This window comes from Pelophylax lessonae (genome assembly GCF_965119305.1).
Source record: "Pelophylax lessonae genome assembly, chromosome: 8".
NCBI lineage: Eukaryota > Metazoa > Chordata > Amphibia > Anura > Ranidae > Pelophylax > Pelophylax lessonae.
The window spans coordinates 92,109,485-92,122,559 of NC_138775.1; the positions used below are offsets into that span (position 1 = coordinate 92,109,485).

Below are 13,075 nucleotides of genomic sequence, written 5' to 3' on the forward strand. Positions count from 1 at the left end.
TAATGGACTATTCATAAGAAGTCTGTGGGAAGTACAATATCCAGCACTGAAAAATAGCACCAGGCACTTTTTGCACAATTTATTGTGAATATGGTTTTCAAAAAAAATTTATAATCACTTATTGTTGATTATATAGGCACGTTATGCACTTTACATTTGATGATTGATTGTCACTACAAATATTGAATGCACTTTATTATTTATTGTCACCATATAAATATTGAATGCACTTTATTTATATAATAATTTATTACCTTTTATACTCGTTGATTATATTTTGTACATATATATACACATATATGTTCTTGGAGCACTTTATATTGCGCGGCATTATTTAAATTTATTTTGATCGTATACACTTTAGAGAGAGTGCTGTGCTCGCTGCAATACCCATAGGAAAGTGCTAGACCTATTTAGCTCGCAGGAATATCAATTTGATATGTACCTGGTCCGTTTACATCCGACTGCCCATAGTGCAGGACGAGCTGTGTCCATTCAGCATAAGCAGCAGATGGATCACCTGCTGAGTAAAACTAAATGCGGTCCGTGTGAAAGGGGCCAGAATGTTCACTATATACGATGCTAGAGGGGGCTGTCAAAGATTGTCAACATACTAGAGGAAATGATGATCAAAGATCAGGATGTGTGCTATAGGTGTGATTGGAAACTGATGCCACGCTGCAGAAGACAGAGGACATGTTCCATAAGACTAGTATAAGATAACTGCTATTCCCTCTTAATAAATCAATGATCCCACATCTACTACTAATAACTGGGGTCCAATGGCCAATAATGAGTACCAAAGAGCTACATGTGGCCCTCAGGCATTTAGGCAATCTAAACAGCTACTATGAAAACAAGTTTCTGAACGATTGGGGTTTCTAAAGTGTTGGTAAGTTAGGCTTCAGGAACTGCTTCTCCTTTTCCTCAATTATTTAATATGGTTGCCCAATATTTTCATTGGCCAACAATAAAAGTTCAGACGGTAAGAAGACACGCCCCAAAAGGTTGATTTCAGAAATTATAGTAGTTCTAAAGCCTTAAGATTTTTTTTAAACTTTTTTAAACGATCCTACGTTCCCGACGTACGTTTCATCAGTCCGTGATTCATCAGTTCCCCTGATGACGTCAGCACGGACTTATGAAACGTACGTCGGGAACGTGAGATCGTAACCACAGAGGAACTTCCGGTCAAGGTGGATCGCAGGTGGAACGCGGAAACGGCGTTCCCATCCCTTGTCACCGCGATTCCTACAGCTAAAGGCTTTACTTTTATCTGGATGTAGTAAGTGCATTTTTAAATCTATTAAACGATTTAATATGAGGTACTGCACCATGAGAGCCTCTTTCTTTCTCCACTTATGTCACGGTTCTGATTAAAACCATGGTTTGGCTACACACTCTTCCAGCTAAGAAAGTGTTTTCTACATCAAGTGCCAATTTATATGTGGATATATATCGGTGTGAGATTTATACGGTCTGGTCCGAGTATATGCTGAAAGGATTACGCTTATGTGACCCCCTATAATCAAGGGGTCCCATATTTCTGGTAAGCAATAAGATTTGCTTGCACTGGGTGAACGAGTGAAGGTGGAGGCTTAAAGGAATACACACTCCTATCAAGTTTAAGATTTCCTATCCGCTGCGGATATTTGGATTATCGGTTTGATGTTTTGAGCACTAGAGACTTGATATATTTAATTGATTTATTATCACTCCCTATTGATTGAGCACTGGAGTTCGACACATTTTATTTTACTTCACTGTTCACTATTAAGCACGTTGTGGTTTTTATAAATTTACATAATTTGATTCATTTCTTGTTGAGCGCCGTACCTTTATATATTTTGCTGTAATTTTAGAGCCTTCTAATTTTTAGGCACTTGTTAAGGACTGGAATAGTACCACTGGATTGGCGTAGGGCCAATGTGGTGCCCATATTTAAAAAGAGATCAAAGTCTTTGCCAAGTAACTATAGACCTGTTAGTTTAACTTCTATAGTCGGGAAGATACTGGAGAGTTTAACAAAAGACCACATAGATGAGTTCTTGCTGGGAAAAATATTTTAAGAAACAGACAGCATGGATTCATGAAAGACAGAAGTTATCAAACAAACCGGATTTCTTTTTATGAGGTGGTAAGTAAATCCTTGGACAGAGGGTGGCTGTGGACGTAGTATACTTGGATTTTGCAAAAGCATTTGACACAGTTCCCCACACACGGCTAATGTGTAAGGTAAAGTCTACAGGCTTGGAAAGATCAGTTTGTAAATGGATAGAAAATTGGCTAAATGATAGAATTCAGAGAGTTATGGTTAATGATTCTTACTCTGAATGGTCTAAGGTTATCAGAGGTGTACCCCAAGGTTCAGTGTTGGGACCCTTACTTTTTAATATCTTTATAAATGACACAGGGTCTGTGATTAAGTACCATTTGAGTCTTTGCAGTGGAATAACTTTGTTACAGGATGTCTCCAACTTACAAGCTGACCTCAATGCACGGTTTCATTGGGCAACTATGTGGCAAATTAGGTTTAATGTTGATAAATGTCAAGTTATGCTCTTGGGGGCTAAGAATATTTATGCATCATACATACTAGGTGGAGTAGAACTGGAGGAATCCATAGCGGAGAAGGATCTGGGTGTCCTGGTAGATCATAAGCTTAATAATAGCATGCAATGCCAAGCTGCGGTTTCCAAGGCAAGCAAAGTCCTTTCTTGTATTAACAAAGGCATGGACTCCAGAGAGGGATATCATTTTGCCCCTGTACAAATCATTAGTAAGACCTCATCTGTAATATGCAGTTCAGTTTTGGGCACCAGTTTTTAAAAAGGATATCGGGGAACTGGAGAAAGTGCAGAGAAGGGCAACCAAACTGATGGAGACTGAAAGAGGCATGGAGGAGCTCAGCTATGTGAAAAGATTAGAGGAACGGAATTTATTATCCTGAGAAGAGGAGATTAAGGGGGGATATGATCAACGTGCTTTAATACATAAGGGGTCCATATAGTGAACTGGGTGTGGAGTTGTTCACTTTAAGGTAAACACAGAGGACAAGGGGGCACTCTTTACGTCTAGAGGAAAACAGATTTTGTCTCCAAATACGGAAAGGTTTCTTCATTGTAAGAGCTGTGAAAATGTGGACTAGACTCTCTCCAGAGGTGGTTCTGGCTAGCTCACTAGATTGCTTTAAAAAAGGCCTGGATTCTTTCCTGGGGGTACATAATATAAATGGGTACTTTTATAGGTAAAGTTGATCCAGGGAATATCCTATTGCCTCTCGGGGATCAGGAACAAATCTTTTTCCCCCTGCTGTAGCAAATTGGATCATGCTTTGTTCGGGTTTTTTTGGCCTTCCTCTGGATCAACTGTGGGTATAGGATTGTGTATATAGGATTGTATGGTTGGGTTTTCATTACTGTTTTTTTTTTATTGTTTTTGTTTTTTATTGGTTGAACCAGATGAACTTAGGTCTTTTTTTAACCTGACAAACTATGTAACATGGTAAAGAGCCATTTTTTTTTATTGGCTCTTTACACCGATCGGTGATGGGCTGTGTCCCGAGGGACACGCCGCATCCCCGATCGCCACGCTGCCCGCCCCGGGGGCGCAGGAGAGCAGCGAGAACGAGCGGACATCATATGATGTTCGCCCGGAGGAAGGAAGCAAGCATCCTTGCCTACGTCATTTTACAATGCGACGGTAGGGTAGTGGTTAAAAACAGTGTTAATTTTGTTCACTAAAAACATTTCTTGTCAGCGGCCTTTTTATGGTGATGAAAACGAAACAAAAAAGGTACATAAATGTGAAAAAACTTTCCGCGCTATCCCTGTGTATTAAAGAGGAAGTAAAGCTTCCTCTGTAACTTGTACCAATAGGTAAGCCTGCACCGTTTAGGAGATATTTACTTTGCATGAAGCCAGTGACACCCAAATTGGACCCAATTAGCCATTTTCCCTCCCCGATGTCATGTGACTAGTTAGTGTTAAAAGGTCTCAGGTGTGAATGGGGAGCAGGTGTGTTAAATTTGGTGTGATCGCTCTCACTCTCACATACTGGTCACTGGAAGTTCAACATGGCACCTCATGACAAAGAACTCTGAGGATCTGGAAAAAGAATTGTTGCTCTACATAAAGATGGCCTAGGCTATAAGAAGTTTGTCAAGACCCTAAAACTGAGTTGCAGCACGGTGGCCAAGACCATACAGCGGGTCAACAAGACAGGTTCCACTCAGAACAGGCCTCACCATGGTCGACCAAAGAAGTTGAGTGCACGTGCGTTAAATCTAGAGGTTGTCTTTGGGAAATAGACATATGAATGCTGCCAGCTTGGCTGCAGAGTTTGAAGGGGTGGGGGTCAGCCTGTCAGTGCTCAGACCATATGCCGCACACTGCATCAAATTGGTCTGCATGGCTGTCGTCCCAGAAGGAAGCCTCTTAAGATGATGCGCAAGAAAGCCCACAAACAGTTGCTGAAGACAAGCAGACTAAGGACTCAAAATACTGGAACCATGTCCTGTGGTCTGATGAAATCAAGATAAAATTATTTAGTTCAGATTGTGTCAAGTGAGTGTGGTGGCAACCAGGTGAGGAGTAAAAAGACAAGTGTGTCTTGCCTACAGTCAAATATGGTGGTGGGAGTGTCATAGCCAGGGGCTGCATGAGTGCTGTCAGCACTGAGGAGCTACAACTCATTGACGGAACCATGAATGCCAACATGTACTGTGACATACTGAAGCAGAGCATGATCCCTTCCCTTTGGAGACTGGGCCGCAGGGCAGTATTCCAACATGATAACTACACCCAAACACACCTCCAAGATGACCACTGCCTTGCTAAAGAAGCTTAGTGTAAAGGTAATGGACTGGCCAAGCATGTCTCCAGACCTAAACCCTATTGAGCATCTGTGGGGCATCCTCTGGCCCAGGAGGGTTAAGGCAGTGCTAGATAATAATAGTGCCCACACAAAATATGGACACTTTGGGCTCAATTTGGACATTTTCACTTAGGGGTGTACTCACTTTTTTTGCCAGAGGTTTAGACATTAATGGCTGTGTGTTGAGTTATTTTGAGGGGACAGCAAATGTACACTGTAATACAAGCTGTACACTCACTACTTTATATTGTAGTGAAGTGTCATTTCTTTAGTGTTGTCACATGAAAAGATATAATAAAATATTTACAAAAATGTGAGGGGTGTACTCACTTTTGTGAGTCTATCTATCAGTCCATCATCCAATGATTCAATGTCCGTGACAAAGTAAAAAAAAAGTTTGCAGTCCCATACACCAGAAACTCTTCAATTGCCTCTGATCACCACAGTGCCCTTCACCCCACTTATGGGTGTCTTCTCACCTGCTTGAATACACCTCACTAAATTAAAGGAGGTCTATATGCGCTTTGCAGTGTTCTATGTGGCACATCTCCCACTGGCTGTACACTCCAAATCCGTGGCTCTCTGCATGGTGTCAATTATAAAGGAGGCAAGAGGAAATAACCATGGTCCAAATCGCTAATAAAAAGTATTTATTATCATATAAAAATCCACTCACCTTTAGAAGTAAAAAAGGAGCATTTCGCAATACAATCCTCTGCATACACACCTCCACCTAGTCCCAGCGTGATTACCTGATCACGCTTTGGGCCCAATGGGCTTTCTCAAAGGTTCAGGCTAGTGTCCAGCAGTCCACTAGCCTGAACCTCTGAGAAAGTCCATTGTGCACTACATGTGAGGTGGGTGATGACGTAATCACACTGGGACTAGGTGGAGCTGTGTATGCAGAGGATTGTATTGTGAATTGCTAATTTTTTACTTCTGAAATGTGAGCGAATTTGTATATGGAAATAAATACTTTTTATAAGCGATTTGCACTATGGTTCTTTCCTCTTGTCTCCTATATGATTGACACCAGGCTGAGAGCAACGGATTTGGAGGGTACAGTCAGTGGGAGCGGTGCCACTTAGAACACTGCAAAGCGCATATAGGCCTCCTTCAATTAGCGAGGTCCATTCAAGCAGGTGAGAAGACATCCATAGGTGGGGTAAAGGGTACTGTGGTGATCAGAGGCAATTCCTGAAGAATTTCTAGTGTATGGGACTGCATATGATGGACTATATATATTTAAAAGAAAAGATGGAATCACGTTAATTATATACAGTATAGATGATTTGTACACGATTTTCACATTTATTTATGTACTAGAATTTGAATTCACTTTATTGAAGGAGAGCGCTGAACTTTTTTGGATCTATATGAAACAAAAAGTACACCACAATTTCCTCCACTGACGAAAACTATGACGAAAATCAATTCCGTTTTCGTTAACGAATTAAAACTAAATGAAAATGCGAGGCAGGGACGTTTAACCTCGTGAACCTCCAGTTTCCACGGAGCTCCACCTGCTTCCGCTCCCAGCAAGCGACTCAAGTCCGTAGTGTGCTTCCCTTAGCAGCAGTTAGGCTGTGCAGTCAGCATTATAGGCCTCCAAGTCCAGAGCAGCACTGTGCATCACAGGCCTCACGACGAGAGTCCCACTCCCCACTTACAATGGTGGCCGTCCAGAGCAAAGAGCACTGTGTGTACATTACAAATACATGCCTGAGGCCTTACCTCAGACCACCATCCATCCAGAGCACTGTGTGTGCAGTAGAGTCCTCCACTGACCACAGGCATCCTGAGCACTGTGCATTACAGGCCATCCCTCAGACCTGAGACCACTATTCAGCACATGCAGCATTACAGGCCTCTCATACCACCATCCAGAGCACTGTGCAGCAATAAAAGGCCTGTCATACCACTATCCAGAGAACTGTGCAGTATAACAGGCCTCCTCAGACCACCGTCCAGATCACTGTGTAGCATTACAGCCACCATCCAGAGCACTGTGCAGCATTACAAGCCTTCCCAGACCACTGTGCAGCATTACAGGCAGGGCTTTTTTTCTGCCTGAAAGGCATTCGGGCACCTTTGCCAGGGAGCAGAAATGTTTTTTTGTTTTTTTTTTCAGCTTGCTTTATTCTTCTGCTGCCACGGAGTGGGCTGGTGGCCGCCTAAGCCGACACAGCTCCTATAGTGCCGGCTGCAGGCTAAAGGGCTCTTTCACACGGGCGGTCCGATCAGATCCGCCTGTCAGTTTTTTAGGCGGATCTGATCGGATCCTCCATGCAGCTCTATGGGGCAGCGGTTGTCAGCGGAGGTCACCTCCGCTGACACCCGCTGCCATCCGCATCCGATCCTGTGCTGAAATCTGGACGGATGGAAACCCTATTTTTCCATCCGTTCAGTAATCGGATCGGAGGGGATCTGATGAGAGCGGACAAGTGGTCCGCTCTCCTCCGATCCCCCATAGAGGGCAGCGGGTGCTGAGACACCTCCCTCTCCGCTCTGCAAGCGGAGACGGAGCTGTCATCCGCCCGGCTCAGCGGGGATCGCGGATCGATCCCCGCTGAGCAACACGGATCCGCCTGCGGAGGCGGACCGTGTGAAAGAAGCCTAAGAGTGGAAGGCAGAGTGATATCAGCTGCACTGTAACAGAGCCGATGGTCCTGTGAGGAAGAGCTGCCATGTGGTGTCCTGTCCTGAGACTTCTGACTTCCCACCGCCTGAGGTACATCACATGCCTGCCTGAGGTAAAAACATTGAGTTTGGTAAATATTTAAACTGTCAATGTTGCTGCTGGATAAATATAGGACATGTTTGGCTATCTAATAATGCTGCCTGGATAGTGGCCTGTCTCTTGCTGGACATTGGTGACCATCTCTTGCTGGACATCGGCGACCATCTCTTGCTGGATACGGTAGTATCCGGAAGTGTATCAGAGCTTACTTTGGTAAGCACTGGATATTTCTAATGTTTTGTACATTTTACTGAATTGCTTTTTTTTTTTTTTTTTTTTTTTAACTTGTGATTTTTTTTTTTTTAACTTGTGAAACTGAATTGCTTTTTATTAACAAACTCCATACAGACTACCTTATATATCCCCCAATCGATACTTGCTTCCCTGTTCTCAAAAAAAAAAAAAAAAGGGAGGTGCTAGAAGGTGTTTAGGGGTGGAGATGAGGGGCGGTTCTAGGAGTAGGTAGGGGGTGGAGACAGCATCTTTTCTCTGAGGAAAAAAGCACTAAATTACAGGCCTCCTCAGACCACTGTCAAAGGACTGTGCAGCATAACAGACCTCCTCAGACCACTGTCCAGAGCACTGTGCAGCATTACAGGCCCCCTCACTGTCTTCAGACCGTCCAGAGCACTGTGCATTGCAGGCCTCCCCACCGCCTATGTCCAGACCTCACCGAGGCAAGGAGTGAGTCAATTCTATGTATGCTTCCCCACTGCTGCACAAACTATACAGAAATGTCAGCATCTCTGACTGGTAAAAAGAGAAGAGAAGATCTATGGATGTATTTTACATTTGATGCTAAGGACAACAAGACCCTTTTTAAACCATATACATCAACACTCGCTGGTAAAAATACAACAAACTTGCTTCATTTGCAGACAACTCATACCGAAGTTCATACAAAGATAAGCACAGCACACTTAACTTTTGTTGAGAACATCATTTTTTATTTATGTACATTGAATGAAGTATCTCACTAAAATATAAAATAAATTATATTATAAAGTATCCCACTAATATATATACATATATATATATATATATATATATATATATATATATATATATATATATATACACAGGGCTGCTGTTAGAAATTATGGGGCCCCGTACAACCTACCTGACGGGGCCCCCTTCAACCCCACCCTCGATCCACCCCTGGCCCCACCTTAAAACAAAATGCAGGTTTGTCAACATTTACATATACGTGCGGGACTAACGTGTGCATTCGCAATTGCGCATGAGCATGGGGAAACGGGAGCTTTAAACAAAAAGTTTTACATTTTATTTTTTTTTCAACTTTCTTTTTTTTTTTACATTTCTTTTTCATTTCTTTTTTTACATTTCTTTTTCTTTCTTTTTTTTATCTCTTTTATTGCTATCAGAAGGGATGAACAATATCCCTTGCGATAGCATGGGCCATGACAGGTCCTCTTTATGGAGAGATCTGGGCTCGGTTAGACCCCAAATCTCTCCTCTGGCCTCCAAAGCATCCAATCAAACCAGGATCGGTTTGACCAGATGCTTGTTCAAGCCAGTAATGGCTTGGTTACATGTGTCAAAAAAGAAATGATAAAATCCTCATCGCTTCCGTTTTCTGACGTCACACAGTGGAAAGAACATCAGTTCCTCTCACTGTGTCCCAGCAAGCGAATGCTGCTGGTCGCCTGCTTAACAGGCTCCCCCATCGCTTAGGAGAACCTAGTAAAAGCGTTGGCGGGAGGGACCCCCTTCCGTCACCTGTACATCACTGAGCAGGAAGCATTTAAGGGGGATTATTTGAGGGGGGGGGTTTAAAGGCAGAGCTCAGCTGCACGTTCACTGCCCCCCCCCAACGCAAGTGTAAAGTAGCAGCTCATTATGTTTTATGATCTTCAGCATGAAAATCACACATGCAGCACATGCCCTGTCAGTGTGTCACTTGGCTGCTGGGGGTGCTAACTTTATCATAGCTGTACTGTGTTACAGTCTGTAACACTCAGTACAGCCATAAGTTAACAAAGACAGCACTTAACAGTCATGTGACACACTGTGACAGGGCATGTGCTGACTGGGCAGCCTGTGTGATTTTTCATGCTGAAAATCATAGGACAAGGTGAGGACTCTATACTTTATTCTGCACTCACTGTGTCCAATGCAGCCACGTTGTCCTGCTCCTCTGTCGCCTGCTGAGCCGCTTGTCACCTCACTCACACTAGTCTCAGCACCTGAGGCTGAGGACGGGAGGCGGGAGCTGAGCAGAGCAATGTAATATCCCTCCGCCAGGGAACACAGTGGGCAGTGGCAGCCGGCTTGCCGGAACTATATGGCAGCAGATCATCACTGGACTACGGCGCTTTGTACACATGCGCCCCAAAAATAAGAAAAAAGTTCCTCTATTGCACTCACCTCTTGGGCCCCTCTGTTGGCTTAATGGGGCCCAGGAAAATATAATTATACCCCCCACGTACACCCCAGTAAAAGTGTTTGCGACATCCTACTTTTTTTTTTTATCATGGAGAAAATAACTGGACTGCTGCCTGGGCCCCCTTGTGGAGCTAATGGGGCCGGTTGTACTGCCCTATCAGCATCCCTGTATAAATATATATATATATATATATATATATATATATATATATATATATATATATATATATATATATATAGGGATGTGGTCACTGGGAGGGGCACTCTCAATTTTTGCACGGCACAGGCCTAAGGCCAGCCCTGGGAAGGGCCATACATGTAGTATATTATAGAAAGGCAACTTGGAGCTGACTGTGTGGGGTGAGAAAGTAAAATCAGAATAACTGATTTTTTCCCCCTAAATTCAACCCCGCAGATATAGAAAACCTCCAATGATTGCACTGCTCTATAAAGTGCTTCAAAATACAAAAATTACTCCAAGGAAAAACAGGCCACTGAAGCCAGGGAGGAGGCCATAGTAAAATAAAAATCAGTTACTTGGATCCAAGAATGAATGAAGCAAAATGCTGGTTCACATTCTCTTTCATTGTCTGTGCAATTGTGGCAAGGTCTTGGTAGATAGTGTTCTGTTTAAAGTCCTCAGGTGGCTAAGTAGATCAAAGAGGGCAGGGACATGGTGTCACTCTGTGAGGGTTTTAGTATGTTCCGCTCTGCAAAAGGCAGCAGTTGGTCATGCAATGATGCAAGCTTTTTCTATTTAACTAGGGAGCAAGCTGTCCCATCCCATGTTTGTGATCTGGCAGACCAACTCTTTCAGTTTGGGAAGAGTCTTGCATTGAATGTAATAGTAGTACTACTTGACCAGCGCGAGGGGCAGTCATTTAAAAGAGTAAGGCCACACTGCTCCAATATCTTCTGTGCTGCTATGAAAGACTTTAAGTCGTTCACTATTGATCTTGGTTTATCAAAGATTCGCTTAACATTCTCTTGCCTCTTTCTGCTCCATCATGTGGACCACAAGGTATGTACCAGAGGACACCACACACGGTGTCCGGTTCAGCATCTTATGGGAATAGTTTTACACGAGATACAAATAAAGTGGAAAAATAACTAAGACTCACCAGTAGAGCAGAGAGCCCCAAGATCAATCATCTCATACCCATTTGATAATCGACTGTGATCATGTAAAAGATCATTCATTTTGGGCTCAGTCTCACAGTCACTTTCTGTCATGAGGGGGTCTTTAAAACCAGAGCTGGATGGTTCTTCTTCTGCTGCTGTTTGCTTAAATGCTGTCACCATATTACTCGTATTGTCAGTTATAACTCTTGGGATCTTTCTCTTTGGTATGTCCAACCCGTGCAAGCATTTGCCCGCAGTGATTTAATTGACTGTGAAGTGAGTGGGTGGGCTACTTGTTCAAGGGCCAACAAAATATATGTGTTCAGGTTTAGTTTGTTTAAATCAACAGAAAAGTAGCATACACTCTAAGCAGGGAATGAAGCTGTGACTCAAAAAAGCAATATTTTTGTAACAAAACTCGCTTTTACAGAGTAAAGACATTATAGAATGGCTAAATTTGTGTCTGTGTAGTTTAAACCTCACCAAAAATATCAACATGGTATTAGGTGTTTTTTTTTTTTTTTTTTTTTACTCCAGGAGTGTATGAGTTTTGAAATTCTAGAGAAATGCTTAAATAATGCAATAAAATGTCATTAAACACATTCGATTTTAGTTGACTAAAATTTACTAGAGATTTTAGACGACTAAATATGCAGATGACTAAAATGGGAATAGAAGTAAAACAGCATTTTAGTCAAAAGACTAAAACGAAATCAAAAGTTGCTACCAAAATTAACACTGTTAAAGAGTGAGCCACATTCGACAGATGGTGAGGAGGAATTCATATAACGTTCTCACCACCTGTTTTAATCCCTTAAATCCCCCAGTAGCGGTGCATTGAATGGGTCATATTCAGCAAGCAGTACCGCAATATGGATAATAATTGCCGCATTGCAGCATATGTACTCCCCTTCCACTGCTTTTGCGGCAAAAGGGGGAGTAGTTGTAGGGGGCAGTTAAAAAACATCTTAGCTGACCATTTTTACCACCCCTTAAAATACAAGTGTAAATGAGGTACATACCTCCCTAAACACTGCTCTAAACAACAACTCTGCTCAGGATATTTAGAGCAGTGTTCAGTTGAGTATGTGGGACCCCAGGAGAGCTGGGTGTGTAAAAGCAGCAGTCTGACTCAACTATGTGCTGGCAGCAAAGGCTTTTCTTAACCCTTGCTGCCACATTTAGCTGATAAAAATACATAAACAAAAGGCATATTCATTACTGTATATACAGTCTTACTGAAACATAGTAATAAATTAGAAGGGTCCAACTGGGCTTTACTCCAACTTTATTAAACTGAACTCTGAATGGTTGCTATTTGCAGCACATTATTGGTACTCATTTTACTACTTTAAAGATTTAACCAATTGATGTAAAATAATCCTCAGTCTGAAAATCATAAAAATAAACCACAATTCCACAAAAAAAAATAAATACTATATCTTACTGTCTGGTGGTTTGAGGATCTTTTTGTTCTGCTCAGCCCAGCCAATGGAATGAAGGTCAGAGGTCACAATGTCGCACCAGAAGTCTGCAGAGCGATCTTCCTTGCATCCATCATATCGGAGCAGCAGAAGTTTGCCGCAGGTGGTGATAATAGTAGCAACCCAGTAAGACTGCGGTTCTGTTCCAAGAGGCACCTCTAATTTCATTCCTGGGGACAAGCCAGTCTCCACTGAAGTGTCCACCTGTCAATTTCAAAAGAGGAAAATACTTTAAAAATGATTATAGTGCAACCACAGCAGCTGCAGAGACTAACACCCCGTTCACATTAGGTCGCTCCGACTTAGGGGGCGACCTGTGAAGTCGCATGCAGCGCGACTTCGGCACGACTTGCACAGACTTCACATAATGGAAGTCAATGCAAGTCGCCTCCAGGTCGCCCCAAAGTAGTACAGGACCCTTTTTCTAAGTTGGAGCGACTTGTGTCGC

The 13,075-nt window shown here is 42.7% G+C and overlaps 1 protein-coding gene across 1 annotated transcript in view; it reads right to left on the bottom strand.

Moving 5' to 3' along the window:
• The window catches only part of SFMBT1 (Scm like with four mbt domains 1), a 320,697-nt gene that overhangs the window by 210,157 nt on the left and 97,465 nt on the right, over positions 1-13,075 (bottom strand). Inside the window, exon 5 of the mRNA XM_082266048.1 lies at positions 12,591-12,831. Within this exon, the coding sequence (XP_082122174.1) occupies positions 12,591-12,831 (241 nt within the window). The remainder of the gene's footprint in view (positions 1-12,590; positions 12,832-13,075) is intronic.